We start from the raw sequence: 16,076 nt of genomic DNA, 5'->3' as shown, positions 1-16,076 counted from the left end.
ATCACCGCTCTCCGGTGTACAAACCTTTGAAGAGAGACCACCTCTTACAAAAGACCACTTTTGCGAACTTCCGTGAGTGGTCGCTCTCAGCAGGTTTTACTATGGTTCCATAGAGATGCTTGTCTTTGAAGGATTCAGTGTTTTATAACCTTTTTTTGGTTTAATAATTTTAGTAATTTTTGTATCTAGTTTGCCTCTAGTTTTAAAAGGAATCTACTGTTGTTCTTTGAGTGATTGCTCATGTGTATTCCACAATAGGTGTGCGTGCTCGCCACGTGCACCGGTGCTGGAAGCTTTTCCCCTAGCAGTACCCGAAGGGGGGAGCGCCCCCTGTGACCTCTGGAGTGGCGCCTGCTTGGCGCGGCATAAGGGGAGCTGCGCTCTCCCCCCACCCTCAGTTCCTTCTTGCTGCCAGTGAAGGTGCGTTGGAAGTGCTCTGCTCCAGCTTTGCTGTAGCTTGTCCCCAGAACTGTTTGTTTGTTTAGTACCTGTAGTTAGTTAGCATGCTTAGTTTAGTTAGTGAGTGAGCCCGGGCCGGGGCATGCCCCGAGCCCCGGGATTTAAGTCGTGCAGTTCTTGTATCCCAAGAAGCGACCCGCACACAGACTGCGCTGCTTGGGAGAAACCCATATCAGCGAGAGGTGCAAGATATGCAAATCGTTTAAGCCTCGGACCAAAAGAGAAAGGGACATTAGGCTTCGAGCCATTCTGATGGAGTCGGTGCTGACCCCGACCCCGGCACACCGCTTTGAGGCAGGACCCGGGCACCGCAGTGTCGGTACGCGGTGATCCGCTGGTGCCATCGACCAGTCGGCACTGCTCCCCATCCACGGGGCACGCCAAGAAGACTCCCTCTTCGCAGCGGCACCGAGGGAAGTCTGGGACAGAGGCTAGGCCCATGTCGGGCAGTCCTCGATCCCCACTGGGCCCTAGGCCTCCGACTCATGTAGAGCGGAGTAGCCTGGCCCTTTCGGAACAGGCCTCTCTGGATGTCTGGATGCCGTCCACGCCCCCTCCAGGCTGCCCAGGACCTCTTGTCCATGCCAGTGCCCAGAGTGCCACCGATTTCAGCCTCACGCTCCAGAGGCAAGCCTCTGCTGGGATCTCCGCAGTCGCCCCCGGCTCGGTACCGGTCTCGGTCGAGGGAACGTTCCCGATGCCGATCACCGCCCAGCATCCGCTCGGGGCAGAGTCCATGTGGATTGCCCTCGACGCCAACCAGACTCTTGGGCTGGGTTCCGGCCGACTGCCCGGGGCTCACAGCACCGGTCCTTCTCAGAGAGCGTATATCGACAGGACCGCGGCGGACGTCGTCGTCGGTCCTCGTCCCGGAGAGGGTACCGCAGTTGGTCACGGCACAGTCATCGACGCCATTCCCGCTCGGGCTCCTGCTCCAAGTCTCCACCAAGGCACCGCAGCCCCGGGCATCTATCGCCGTCGCCTCGCCGGCGCGGGTCCGCCCGTTGAGGCCGTTCATGGAGCGGCTTTTACCGTTTGTACCGGTCTTCCACGTCGAGATCGCGGTCCCGTGACCGTCGCAGATCCCGGCACCGACACTCGTCCTGGTTGAGAGACAGCAGTGGATCCTACGCCAGCCTGGTCTCCATTCGTAGGCTGCCAACCCGGGCAGCCGGCCTCGCCGGTGCCACAGCAGGTGCAGTGGCACCAAGCGTCATGGCCTGCCCAGTGGTACCAGTGGGCACCCTGGTCTCCGGCGCAGCCCCTGGTGGGAGCTCGCTCAGTGGCTGGAGCTTCGGGAGCACCGTCGGCCCCCCTCTCTAGACCCCCGACAAAGAAGTCGGTGGGACGCTCGTCCTCGGTACCGCGCCCGGAGTCCGACCAGGTGGTGGATCCTCCGGTGCCGGCCAACACCCAAAGCATCACACCGGCCTCTTCACCCGGCCCAGAGGAGGCGATTGCGGCCCCCCCTCCCTCCATTCCGCAGGAGGACTTCAGGGCCCACCAAGAGCTCTTAAAGAGGGTGGCAGCAAACCTCCATCTCTAGGCAGAGGAGATGGAGGAGCCCTCGGACTCCCTGTTCAACGTGTTGTCCCATCGGCACCGGGTAGGGTGGCCTTGCTGCTCCATGAAGGGGTGGCTAAAATTTCAAATGCCTTGTGGCCCCCATATCAAAAAAGGCAGAACGCAAGTACACCTCTACCCCGATATAACGCTGTCCTCGGGAGCCAACAAACCTTACCGCGTTATAGGTGAAACCACGTTATATCGAACTTGCTTTGATCTGCCGGAGTGCGCAGCCCCGCCCCCCCGGAGCGCTGCTTTACCGCGTTATATCCGAATTCGTGTTATATCGGGTCGCGTTATATAGGGGTAGAGGTGTACTTTGTACCCACTAAAGGGCATGAGTACCTATATACCCACCCGGCGCCTAACTCCCTGGTGGTTGAGTCGGTCAGCCACAGGGAACGACAGGGTCAGCCAGCCCCAACCCCAAAGAACAAAGACTCTTGGAGGCTGGACTCTTTCGGAAGAAAAATTTATTCGTCTTCAAGCTTCCAGTTACGAGTGGCAAACCATCAGGCCCTCTTGGGTCGGTATGAATTTTATCTGTGGGGCTCCCTGCCTAAATTTGAGGTCTCCCTCCAGGAGCGCGATAAGGAGTTCAGGGCGCTGGTGGAGGAAGGGGCAGCGGCAGCTCGGGCTTTCCTGCAGGCTGCCTCGGATGTTGTGGACACAGCCGCATGTTCAGTGGCCTCTGTGATGTCCATGAGACGGGCATCATGGTTCCTGCTCTCCAGCGAGGCACAATCTTCCATGCAGGATCTCCCGTTCGATGGGAAAGCTCTGTTCGCAGAGGAAACAGATACAAGACTGCATGGCATGAAGGACTCCCATACGACCCTCCCGACCCTGGGTTTCTATGTCCCGGCTCCGGCAAAACCTAAGTTCAAGCCGCAGCAGGCTCCAACCCCAGCCGCCCTCCCAAAGTACGAGGCCGCCCATAAGAAGCAACGGGACTATAAGAGACGCCCTCACAGGCAGTCTCAGCCTGCCCCCGAGCCTGGACCCTCCAAGGGCAAGCAGGCGGGGAAAAGGCGATTTTGACGAAATGCTCGGGGGCAACCTGCCAGTCCTCATCAGAGATCCAACCCCAATAAAGCTTCCCTTCTCCAACCGGTTGTGCGCTTTCCTTCCAGAATGGTCTCGGCTCACTTTGGACCGATGGGTCCTCAACACCATCTCCTGGGGTTACACCCTCCAGTTTACCTCCTCCCCACCCAACCACCCCCCGCCCCCGTCCCTCCTGGGGGACCCCTCGCACGAAGCTCTGCTCGAGCAGGAGGTGGGGTGGCTCCTAGGACTAGGAGCGATAGAGGCGGTGCCTGAGGAGTTCATGGGCAAGGGGTACTACTCCTGTTATTTCCTTATCCCGAAGGCCAAAGAGGGTCTCAGGCCCATACTGGACCTATGGGGTCTGAACCAGTACATGGTGAAGCTCAAATTCCGCATAGTCTCCCTGGCATCCACCATCCCCTCCCTGGATCCCGGGGACTGGTACCCTGCCCTCGATCTACAGGACGCGTACTTTCACATCCACATATTCAAGGGGCACAGGCACTTCCTCCATTTTGTTGTGGGACAGAATCATTACCAATTTACGGTCCTCCCGTTTGGGCTGTCCACTGCCCCCAGAGTGTTTACAAAATGCATGTTGGTGGTAGCGGCCTACCTCAGACGGCGGGGGTACAGATATTTCCCTATCTAGATGGTTGGCTTGTCAAGGGCACCTCCCGGTCGCAGGTGAGGGATCATGTGGCACTCCTCCTGTCCACGTGCACCGTCTTGGGCCTACTGGTAAACAACACCAAGTCCACGTTAGTCCCGGTCCAACGCATAGAGTTTATCGGGGCGCTCCTGGGTGCATGTCGGCCAGGGCCTCCCCTCCCGCCAGACAGGTTTGAGACTCTGAAAGGTCTCATCGACTCGGTCACAAGGTTCCCGGTGACAACAGCCAGGGTTTGCCTGCAGCTCTTGGGTCATATGTCGGCGTGCACGTACGTGGTCTGTCACGCCAGACTCAGGATGGGGCCCCTCCAGCTCTGGTTGGCCTTGAATTTCTCCCAGGCCACGGACAGGATGGACAAGGTCCTCACCGTGCCGGACACTGTGATTACCTCCCTGTGATGGTGGTCCACCCCAAACAACATGCTCCAAGGGGTCCCGTTCAGGGACAGGGCTCCGTCACTGGAGCTGGTGTCCGATGCGTCAGACCTGGGTTGCGGGGCCCATGTGGGGAGCTTTCAGACCCAAGGCCTGTGGTCGGCTCAGGACCTGCCCCTACCCATAAACATCAAGGAGTTCAGAGCGGTGCGGCTGGCGTGTATGGCCTTCCTTTCGCACCTGGAGGGCAAGGTAATCAGGGTCCTCACGGACAACATGGCCTCAATGTTCTATATCAACAGGCAAGGCGGGGCCCGCTCTTCTGCCCTATGCCTCGAAGCCCTCAGGCTGTGGGACTTCTGTATAGCCTACGACATCCATCTGAAGGCCTTCCACTTACCGGGCGCCCACAACGAGAGGGCAGATCGCTTGAGCAGGGACTTCTCCTCGCAACACGAGTGGTCCCTCCACCTGGAAGTGGCCCACCAGCTCTTCCTAAGGTGGGGAACTCCCCAGGTGGACCTATTCACGACTCGGCAGAACAGGCAATGCCCCCGGTTCTGCTCCGGGGGGGCCTGGGGAGGAGCGTGGTCTCCGATGCCTTTCTCCTGTCCTGGTCAGGCCGGCTTCTCTGCGCCTTCCCCCTGTTCCCTCTGATCAGCAGGGTCCTGGAGAAGATAAAGTCGGACAAGGCCCGAGTCCTCCTGATTGCCCTGGCGTGGCCCAGGCAGTATTGGTGCGGGACCCTCACAGGCCTAGTGGTAGCTCCGCCGTGGCAGTTGCCGCTCCGCCCGGACCTGCTCTCACAGGACCTCCATATTAACCTAGCGGCTCTTCACCTTACGGCGTGGCTGCTCAATGGTTAGGTGGAGAGGAAAGGACGAGCTCAGAACAAGTTCAGCGCGTTCTCCGCAAAAGTAGACAGCCCTCCACTCGCTGCGCTTATTTGGCGAAGTGGTCCTGGTTTTCTAGGTGGGCGGCAGACCTGGGTGTCTCCCCGGTGACCATCCCGATCCAGCTTATCCTTGATTACCTCCTCCACCTGAGGGCCCAGGGCCTGATGCCCTTGTCTGTCAAGGTGCACCTGGCAGCCATATCAGCCTTCCATCCGCCAGTGCAAGGACACACGGTGTTTTCCCATGCTATGACTGGCCGGTTCCTTAAGGGTCTAGACCGTCTTTTCCCGTATTCTAGACCCCCGGTTCCACAGTGGGACCTAAACCTGGTGTTGGCTCGTCTCATGGGGCCTCCATTTGAACCACTGACCATGTGCTCCTGGTCTCACCTCTCATGGAAGGTGGCCTTTCTGATTGCAATCACGTTGGCCCGGCGAGTCTCAGAGCTCAGGGCCCTGACCTCTGAGCCACCGTATACGGTCTTTCATAAGGACAAGGTCCAGCTCCGCCCACACCCCGCGTTCCTCCCGAAGGTGGTCTCTGCCTACCACATGGGTCAGGACATTTTTCTACCGGTCCTCTGCCCCAAGCCTCACGCATCCAGTGAGGAACGCCGCCTCCACACGCTTGACGTACAGCAGGCTCTGGCTTTCTACCTTGAGTGGACTAAGCCGTTCAGAAAGTCCTCGCGACTGTTTGTCGCCTCGGCTGAGTGCTCGAGGGGCCAGCCGATTTCCACTCAGCGGCTTTCCAATTGGATCACTTCGTGCATCCGTTCCTGTTATGAGCTGGCGGGCGTTCCCCTACCGCCTATTGTGAGGGCACACTCGACCTGAACACAGGCCTCATCGGCTGCCTTTGTGGCCCACGTCCCCATCCAGGACGTTTGTAGGGCCGCCACGTGGTCGTCGGTTCACACGTTCACCTCACACTATGTGATCGTCTCCCAAACCAGGGATGACGCCGGGTTTGGCAAGGCTGTCCTCCGTCCTGGGAACTTGTGAACTCCTACCCACCTCCAACAGATATAGCTTGGAATACACATGAGCAATCACTTGAAGAAGACAAGACAGTTACCTTTTCCGTAACTGGTGTTCTTCGAGATGTGTTGCTCATGTCTATTCCACATCCCACCCTCCTTCCCCTCTGACGGAGTTGTCTGGCAAGAAGGAACTGAGGGTGGGGGGAGCGGATTGCCTAAGCAGGTTCTTCTCCCGACAACACGAGTGGTCTCTACACAGGGAGGTGGCCAGGCAGCTCTTCCTAGAGTAGGGCACTCCCCAGGTGGATCTATTCGCCACCGTCCAGAATCGCCTATGCCCACGATTCTGCTCCAGGGCGGGAGAGGGTGAAGGGGCGATATCGGACGCGTTCCTAATCCCATGGTCCGGCTGCCTGTTCTACGCCTTCCCGCCCTTCCCCCTGAGAGGCAGGGTCCTACAGAAGGTAAAGGCAGACGGGGCTCGGATTATCCTCATAGCCCCGGATTGGGCCCGTCAACATTGGTACGGGACCCTCCTGCAGCTTTTAGTGGCCCCCCCGCACAAGCTGCCGCTTCAACCGGACCTCCTCTCCCAGGAGGGAGGATGGTCTCCTCCACCCCAACCTGGCCGTGCTCCATTTGACAGCGTGGCTGCTCCGTGGTTGAATGAGGAGGAAGGGAGATGTTCTGAGGATGTTAGACAAGTCCTGCTTGAGAGCAGGAAACCGTCCACACGTCGAACCTACCTGGCCAAATGGTATCGGTTCTCCAGGTGGACCAGGGAGAGGGGTTCTTCCCCTCCTCCGCATCTATCCAGCTCATCCTCGATTACCTCCTGTCCCTTAGGATCCAAGGGCTGGCGCCCTCCTCGGTCAGGGTGCACCTGGCAGCCATTTCGGCTTTCTAGCCCCCGGTGCAGGACCACTTGGTGTTTTCACACCACATGACCTCCCGGTTCCTGAAAGGGCTGGATCGGGCATTCCCTTATGCTAGACCCCTGGTCCCGCTCTGGGACCTGAACCTAGTGCTCTCCCGCCTCACAGGGCCTCCCTTTCAGCCCTTGGCCACGTGTTCTTGGTCCCACTTATCGTGTAAAGTGGGGTTCCTGGTAGCAATCACCTCAGCCCGCCGGGTCTCGGAGCTTAGGGCCCTGACCTCTGAACCCCCGTATATGGTCTTCCGTAGGGATAAGGTCCAGCTCCGCCCGCACCCGGCTTTTCTGCCGAAGGTAGACTCGGCTTTACACATGGATCAGTACATTTTCCTCCCAGTCCTCTGTCCTAAGCCCCATTCCTGCAATGAGGAATGGCGCCTGCACATGCTAGATGTGCATAGAGCGCTGGCTTTTTACCTGGACAGAACCCAGGCCGTTCCGAAAATCCCCTCAGTTTTTCATTGCTTTGGCCGAGCGTATGAGGGGGAGACCGGTCTCCACCCAGCGGATCTCCCACTGGATCACCTCATGCATACGCACTTGTTACGACTTGGCAGGGGTTTCTCTGCCTCCTATAGTGAAGGCTCATTCGACGAGGGCTCAGGCCTCATCCGCTGCCTACACGGCTCATGTCCCTATTCAGGACATCTGCAGGAATGCTACTTGGTCCTCTGTCCATACCTATTCATTGCACTATGTGATTGTCTCCCAAACGCGGGATGACGCCGGGTTTGGTAGGGCGGTACTCTGCCCTGGTAACCCTTAAACTCCTACCCACCTCCATCAGGTATAGCTTGGAATCACCTACTGTGGAATACACATGAGCAATCACTCGAAGAAGAAAGGACAGTTACCTGTTCCGTAACTGGCGTTCTTTGAGATGTGTTGATCAGGTGTATTCCACATCCCGCCCTCCTTCCCCTCTGTCGGAGTTGTCTGGCAAGAAGGAACTGAGGGTGGGGGGAGCACGCAGCCCCCTTTATAGCGTGATATAGAGGCGCCACTCCAGGGGTCGCAGCGGGGCTCCCCCACTACGGGTACTGCTAAGGGAAAAACTTCTGGCACCGGTGCATGTGGCAACCATGCACACCTATTGTGGAATACACCTGAGCAACACATCTCGAAGAACGCCAGTTACGGAACAGGTAACTGTCCTTTACTTGTTCCCTTAATATAAGATTGGTCCTGCTTGAGCAGGGGGTTGGACTAGATGACCTCCTGAGGTCCCTTCCAACCTTGATATTCTATGCTTCTATGATTCTAAGAACTAGGAGCCACCAAATGAAATTAATAGGCAGCAGGTTTAAAACAAATAAAAGGAAGTTCTTCTTCACACAGCGCAAGGTCAACCTTTGGAACTCCTTGCCTGAGGAGGTTGTGAAGGCTAGGACTATCACAGGTTTTAAAAGAGAGCTAGATAAATTTATGGAGGTTAAGTCCATTAATGGCTATTAGCCAGGATGTGTAAGGAATGGTGTCCCTAGCCTCTGTTTGTCAGAGGGTGGAGATGGATGGCAGGAGAGAGATCACTTGATCATTACCTGTTAGGTTCACTCCCTCTGGGACACATGGCATTGGCCACTGTTGGTAGACAGGATACTGGGCTGGATGGATCTTCGGTCTGACCCAGTATGGCCATTCTTATGTTCTTATGTTTACAGGACCACACTAAATATACCTTACCAGTTTGACAGCGAACCATTGATAACTATAATGCTGATTTCTTGTAAAACTGCTATAGTATTTATTAAACGGATGAAATTCTATTCTGTTCTTTTAAAAAAAAATGCATTTAATGTGAGCTTTCATTTCCCGACCTGTACAGCCATGTTAAATAAATACTCCACATTATAGAATTGATCAGCAGTCAGTTGGGCAATTATATAGTCCAACACTTTCCCTCAAAACTGGAAAATTCAGCCTGGCAACTTAGTCCTTTGAAGGCAGGACTCAAAAATCCAATGGAAATCATAGTTAAAAAAAAAATCTCCTGGGAGAGAAATAGGGAGGGGAATTGGTGAAAACAGATTTATCAGTAGTAAGGGTGTAATCAAAATAGTTTAGCAGAAAGAGGCTGCCTTATAGCGTTACTGTTTTGAGTTTGTAGGACTTAAAAATCAAATACTGACAAAAATCAGCACAGTTTTGCTTTCGTATTATAAGGGGGATGGATAGTCCTTTTATGATCCAGATTGTTTCTTTTTTCAATCAGGAGGACATAGCAAAACTCCGCATGATGCAAAGTCAGAACGTGGGTAATAGTGAATCAGCAGTTTTGCAGTTCCCACAGGCTTTGCTTGAGGAAAAGAATCAAGAAATTGATCATTTGAATGAGCAGATTGAGAGACTCCAGCGTGAACTGGATGGTGTCACAGACAATAAGGTGAGAATGTTTTTGAGATACTGGTTGCTTAATATGGGGGAACAGTGGTATTACAGTGTGAGTGTGTGTGGTATTACAGGTGGAATAGATCTGATGTTTTGCCTCAAGAAAATAGATTAGCATGTGAGTAGTGTTACTGTCTTCAGGAGAAACAGTTTCCCATATTGAGTCACTTCCTTAGGGAATGGCTAGTGCTACAAAGGGAGCCTTAAAATAAGCAAAGAGCCTATAGCCTGTTGCACTATGCTGTGCACAGGAGTGGGAGAACTCCTTTCTGGTCCCTACCAGGGATTAGCCTGAACTCTGAAACATGAGATTTGATTATTTTTATTACCTTGGTTTGTGTAACTACAGACGTTAGTATCCACACAATTATCAAATTGGAAAAACACCAAGGCACAATATTCACGTTCATGACCTCCAGTACTCGTCAGTCCCACTATGTGATTGTAAATGGGGTAAAGAAACATTTCCTTTTGTTGATTTCTAACTTACTGCCCTTTTGATTTTGTGTTCTCTTGTTATGTACTGTCAAGTGGGGTAAAAAAACAGATGTGCCTTTAATTTCCAGGGCAGGAATTCCTGATTTTATCAATCAATTATGTAAATCCCACCATAAGTCTAACCACTTGTGTTATGTCATCCTTCTCTGGTCATTTCCTGTCTTTGGTGAAGTTTTTTATGTGCCATATGCAGTAACACAACTACAAAATAGGCAAGACCACATTTAGGAAGGGTCGTTTATAAGGATCCTTTGTGAGACTGGGTGGAAGTGGGGATTTGCTATTGTGGAGATTTTGTTTTGTTTGATTGACAAGCTGCTTTTGAGAGGGACCTGCTGCTGCTTTTATTTATCATCATGGGTTGTATTTAATGGGTGTCAGTCTGGGCTGGGTGTCTCTTAAAATATTAAATCAAAATAAATAAAGTAAAGAATAAAGTAAAGAAATATTTACTCTGCCCTACAGCCTAACTGTTTTGCGTGTAGTTCAAAATTTGCCCCCTTTCAGCCTAATCTGCCCTCTGTAAGGGAACATGGTGGCATTGCCTAACACAGTGGGGTCCTGATCTCCAGCCAGCGCCTCTAGGTGCTACGATAATAGAAATGATAAATAATAGTTTATAGAATAATAATTTCTCTAAGGATAACAAACTTAACCGTACAGTACTAATTACAGTATAATTCTAGTTTATCCAAATTCCCTTTATCCAAAAATCCTAGGTATCCAAATACATAGTGTCCCCCCATGTCTCCCTATGTTAATCATATGCTAATAACTTCTCAATTCTTAGCACCTGTTAGCGCTATGTATTCATATGGTGGGTTCTGAGCAGTTAGTGAGACCTGATCCTGATTCAGCTACAACAGCAGCTTTGAATGACAATATTGGGGGGGGGGGGGAACTGTGTTAGAATCATAGAATATTAGGGTTGGAAGAGACCTCAGGATGTCATCCAGTCCAACCCCCTGCTCAAAGCAGGACCAACACCAATTAAATCATCTCAGCAAAGGCTTTGTCAAACCGGGCCTTAAAAACCTCTAAGGATGGAGATTCTACCACCTTCCTAGATAATCCATTCCAGTGCTTCACCACTCTCCTAGTGAAATAGTGTTTCCTAATATCCAACCGAGACGTCTCCCACTGCAACTTGAGACGATTGCTTCTTGTTCTGTCATCTGCCACCACCGAGAACAGCCGAGCTCCATCCTCTTTGGAACCCCCCTTCAGGTAGTTGAAGGCTGCTATCAAATCCCCCCTCTCTTCTCTTCTGCAGACTAAATAACCCCAGTTGCCTCAGCCTCTCCTCATAAGTCATATGCCTCAGCCCCCTAATCATTTTCCTTGCCCTCTGCTGGACTCACTCCAATTTGTCCACATCCCTTCTGTAGTGGGGGGACCAAAACTGGACGCAGTACTCTGGATGTGGCGTCACCAGTGCCAAATAGAGGGGAATAATCACTTCCCTCGATCTGTTGGCAGTGCTCCTACTAATACAGCCCAATATGCCTTTGGGCCTTCTTGACAACGAGGGCACACTGCTGACTTGTATTCAGCTTCAGGTCCACTGTGATTCCCAGGTCCTTTTCTGCAGAACTGCTGCTTAGCCAGTCGGCCCCCAGCCTGTAGCGGTGCATGGGATTCTTCCGTCCTAAATGCAGGACTCTGCACTTGTCCTTTCTGAACTTCATCAGATTTCTTTGGCCCAATCCTCCAATTTGTCTAGGTCACTCGGGACCCTATCCCTACCCTCCAGCGTATCTACCTCTCCCCCCAGTTTAGGGTCATCTGTGAACTAGCTGAGGGTGCAATTAATCCCATCATCCAGATCATTGATAAACTGTTGTGAAACTGCATCTCAAAATAGCACTTCCATTTAGTCAATCACTCAGTTATCCAAAACTTTTGGATGTCCCTCAGGCCATTTGGATAAATGAGAGCATACCCAATGAAACTCATTCACTCATCTTGCTAACTAGGTTCCCAATATTATCATAAGACCAAAGTTGTGAGTGATTTTCTGTTTTGGAGGCTCAAAATGAGGAGCGCGCACACAAACATCATGTTATCAGGACGTTGCTTTTTAAAATGTGTCCTAGTGTACCATTTTTTCTAGATAATAGTGGGGTATTTAAAGGTGAACTGAACTCTAATCACTTCAGCTAATGAATTATGAATAGTTAGCTGCCATTTTACCAGGTTGCTGACATAGACCCATGTATTTCTTCCTTTTATTTCAAAGGAAAATATGTGAAAATCTCTGCAGCTCAGGTTGTTGCATAGCTCCAACCCATCCTCTTCTCACAGAGGTGTGGGCATGGCTAGGTGAACATGACCACCAAAACCTGTAATGGGACAAGACCCTGGGAAAACTCAGACCCCCCTGGATGTCAACCTTAACAAAGAGATCACTCCCCTTCTTCCTCCACCCCAGGTCCCTATGCTACTGTTAATACAGCTTGCCACGTCTTCTCAATAATCTGGAAAAACCTGCAGTAGAGTGTAATTGTTGCATAGAAGGTTGCATTATGACTTGTGCTGCTTTGAGAAAATGGTTCATTAAACAGTTGTTCCCTTTCCCCTTAATGCCCCCCTGACAAAAATATCCTGGTAGTACCGAGTTCAGCTTTTGATTTTAAGCTGTAGTAGAATGCGGGGTGGCTACATGGAGGTGTTTAGGGAGCAGCTTCCCCTCCCAAATGTGGGTTTCTCAGTTTTGCTATGATTTGTACCCTCTCTCTTATGGCATATGCTGCTCAGAGGAGAAGCTGGTTAATTCTTAGTCTTGGAGTTAAGCATTTGTTGAAAATACATGTATTTTCATTAAATTTTTAAAAATCAAATGTAACAAAAACCCCTTTCAAAACACTACTGAGTAGTATGTAATTATATAGTATACGTTATGTGGGTATGCTAATACTTAAAATAAATATTTAGCTATTCAAAGTCCATCTTTTTCAGCTGCGAGAAGGGGAAGGAAAATTGAACGTCTAAAGTGAGCACACTAATAATTAAGCTATTGTGAAAGATTTCATTTTGAGGGGACAGGATGGGGTTGTCCTTGCAAGTCAGGTTGATGGACAGCATTCTTTGGGGAAACTGAGAGGTCCCACTCTTTCCAGCTGTGAGAGGGAGGGACGTGGATGTACTAGCCTTCTCACCAGGAAACTATCTCTGGACTGTGCTTGGGAATGGGGGCTTTTTCCATGTCTGTTAATGAGGTTAGTGTTTTAGCTACAAGGCTCCAGGTAAGGTTTTCAAACCTTGCCCTTATTAAATCTGTTGTATTGACTGGCTGCTTTGAAGATGTGGTCCTTCTAGTAACTGAAATTGCACATATGTTGTTTTGGTAAATGAACTTTTAAGTGGTGGGAATTCTGATACTTCAACAGAAGTAACTCTGTGTACCATTGGCATTTCAGTCTTGTTCTTTCTCTCAGGTTGTGGAAAACGGAAAATCTGAAATCGATGAACTCAGGTTACTCGTTGAGCACCTTCGTGGTGACCAGGAAAGACTGCATAGGGATAAAGCAGAAGAGGTAGAGCAGCTTCATGGAGTAATTGAGAAGCTTCAAAAGGAGCTGGTACAACTTGGACCCATGTGTCATGAAGTTAGTGACAGCCAAGATAACCGTAACGTGCTTAGGTTGGAGGAGCAGGTAGAGAATCTTCAGAATGAATTGAAGAAAGGATCACTAGATTTTCAGGAGCATTCAGATAAGAATAAGAAAACTGTATTGTTACATTCCAAACTGAAGGAGCTTCAGGAAGAATTAGAACTTGTCTCAACTGCTAGAGAAGCCCTGCAGCAGCTGCTTGAAGAGAAGGAATCTCAGTTTAAAATGGAGGTGGAAATTTTAGAGCAAAATCTTCAAAATGTACAGGAGTCTTCAAGGCAGCACTTGGCAGAGTTAACATCCCTAAGAATACAGTATGATACATTTCAGGAGGAGTACAGCCTTCTAAGAACACACCTCTCTCAGAGAGATGGTGAAATGGGGATCATGTCCTCTCGCATTCAAGAGCTTGAAGATACACTGAGAGCAAGAGAAGCAACTCTTTTAGAGAGTGATCTGCAGATTAAGACAGTAGCAGAGCAGAGAGTAATGGAGGCAGCTGAATTACAGCACCTTGCAGAAAAGATTGCAAGACTTGAAGATGAACTGTTAAAAAAAGATCTGCGTCAGAAAACTGAGGCTGAAGAAGTTCAAACCCTTCAATCGGAAGTCTCCAGGCTTGATTTCAAGGTTCAAACACTGAATCAGAAAGAAGTAGTTTACCAGAGAGAAATAGATGAACTTCAAGCAAATTCTATAAAATTGAAAGATCAGATCCAGGAGTTTTTGAAAGAACTCCAAGCTCTGCGCTCTGAAAGAGATGACCTTTATTCACAGCTGGAATCCTACAAGGAAAAGAATCAAAGTAATGATCAAGAAGCTAAACTTCATAAACCGGTCTTAAAACAAGAAAGAGAGGTTCCAGTTCATACAAATGGAATGGAGAAATTGAGAGAAGAGAGAGGAGCAAATGTTGATCAGTCATTTTCAGCTTCAGTTTCCCAAAGTGATAAATTGGTATGCATTATTTTTTTAACAACGTTTTTTAAATGTTGAAGAGTTAAGTCAGCTCTGATGTGGTACATTTTGTATTTATCTCTCTGGGTAAGTCTAAAAGAGATTTATTGTCTGATCTTATTAACTTGTAAAGTTAGAAACTTTATTCTGACACTGGGCACTAACTAGTATTAAATTCACTGGCGTGGTGATGCTAGTGCGACTGTTGGCTGTCACTGCATAAAACGTGTAGATTGAGGTATTTGGTGCTTTCACTAAGGATCAAATTTACAATGGTGGTAGATTTCCTCCACCATTCTGGATTTTAAGAAAGGGTGAAGGTAAATGTCATGAGCACAAATAGTGTCAACCTAGGCCTGGTCTACACTAACACCCCAATTCGATCTAAGGTACGCAACTTCAGCTACGTGAATAACGTAGCTGAAGTCGACATACCTTAGTTCGAATTTACCGCGGTTCAGACGCGGTCCACACACGGCAGGCAGGCTCCCCCGTCGACTCCGCGGTACTCCTCTCGCTGAGGTGGAGTACCGCAGTCGACGGCGAGCACTTCCTGGTTCGAATTATCGCGTCCAGACCAGACGCGATAAATCGAACCCGGAAGTTCGATTGCCAGCCGTCGAACTACCGCGGTAGTGTAGACAAGCCCTTAGATAAGCTAAGGAAATCAACATTGATAAATGAACACTTGTTTTCTGGTAGTCTTGGAGAACTACTTAAAAACACATTTTTGGTAGCTCACCTCTAAAATTTGACACAGCTGAAAAATTGTGAGGACACTTATCACCAAGGTTCCCTTTTCCTCCCTCTGTGTAGAATCAGTTGATCAGAGAAGATCATTTGATCTCAGTTAATTTCATTAGATGCTCTAACCTGGAGAGCACTTCTCTGGAGCATATTCTGCTTTGCCCTGCAGGTGCCAGTTATGCACACATTTGCTGCCTGGTTAAGGCTTCTCTAAGGTGGTGGAATAGAGCAAAGAGTGCTTTGTGGTATCAGGAGTATGCATAGCAAACCTGCTCTGGTTAAGCACTCTCGGAGGAAGAGCGATTGGGTGTATGACTGCACATATGGGGTGGAAACCTTTCTGTGATTTAGGATGCCCACTTCAAAAGAACTATACTCATATAAAAGTCCAGAGTTGTTCATTCACACCATATTACTTGTGCCTAGCCAGATTGGCAGGAAAGTGGCTTTTTTAGACCAGATACCAATTATGCTACATGGATTAGGCAAAACGCTTCTCTGCATTATTACAGTCTCTACAATGTCCTATTCAGAGCAAAATAACTGACCATTAATTACAGTCTTACTGATATAAAACATGCATGCACACCTGTCATGATGTCATAAAACATTATAGTTACATCATACTACTTTCACATGCTACTTCACAGTGCAAACATCACAACTGTGTGTAGCTCATGATAGGTTGAGAAATGACTCTGTTAACATTTGGAGTGATTTCACTAGTTAAGCTTTTGTAGCTTATCACTGAGGTAGCAATAGTGAATTTACTTAGACTTCACTGATGTTGCGTTCCTGTTTTCTTCAGGTACACATTGGACATGACAAATACTAATACTGCCTACAATCACTTACATATATGTTGTTCCTCTGTAGATGTGTGCTTCTGTACACTGGGTCTGCACCTGCTTAAGTGGTTATATAGAAAGTATTAATCC

General features: G+C 49.9%; 1 protein-coding gene across 4 annotated transcripts in view; it reads left to right on the top strand.

Annotated features, from left to right (window-relative positions):
* PCNT (pericentrin) overlaps positions 1-16,076 on the top strand; it is a 248,169-nt gene that overhangs the window by 164,338 nt on the left and 67,755 nt on the right. For all 4 annotated transcript variants that reach the window (XM_026658033.1, XM_026658029.1, XM_026658030.1 and 1 more), the window contains 2 exons: positions 9,147-9,317; positions 13,258-14,391. In XM_026658033.1, coding sequence (XP_026513818.1) covers positions 9,147-9,317; positions 13,258-14,391 — 1,305 coding nt within the window. The remainder of the gene's footprint in view (positions 1-9,146; positions 9,318-13,257; positions 14,392-16,076) is intronic.

The sequence above is a fragment of the Terrapene carolina genome, unplaced genomic scaffold (genome assembly GCF_002925995.2).
Source record: "Terrapene carolina triunguis isolate 2854851 unplaced genomic scaffold, T_m_triunguis-2.0 Scaffold391, whole genome shotgun sequence".
Lineage (NCBI taxonomy): Eukaryota > Metazoa > Chordata > Testudines > Emydidae > Terrapene > Terrapene triunguis.
The sequence above is the reverse complement of the archived record's forward strand: the minus strand, read 5'-3'. Positions and strand labels throughout refer to the sequence as shown.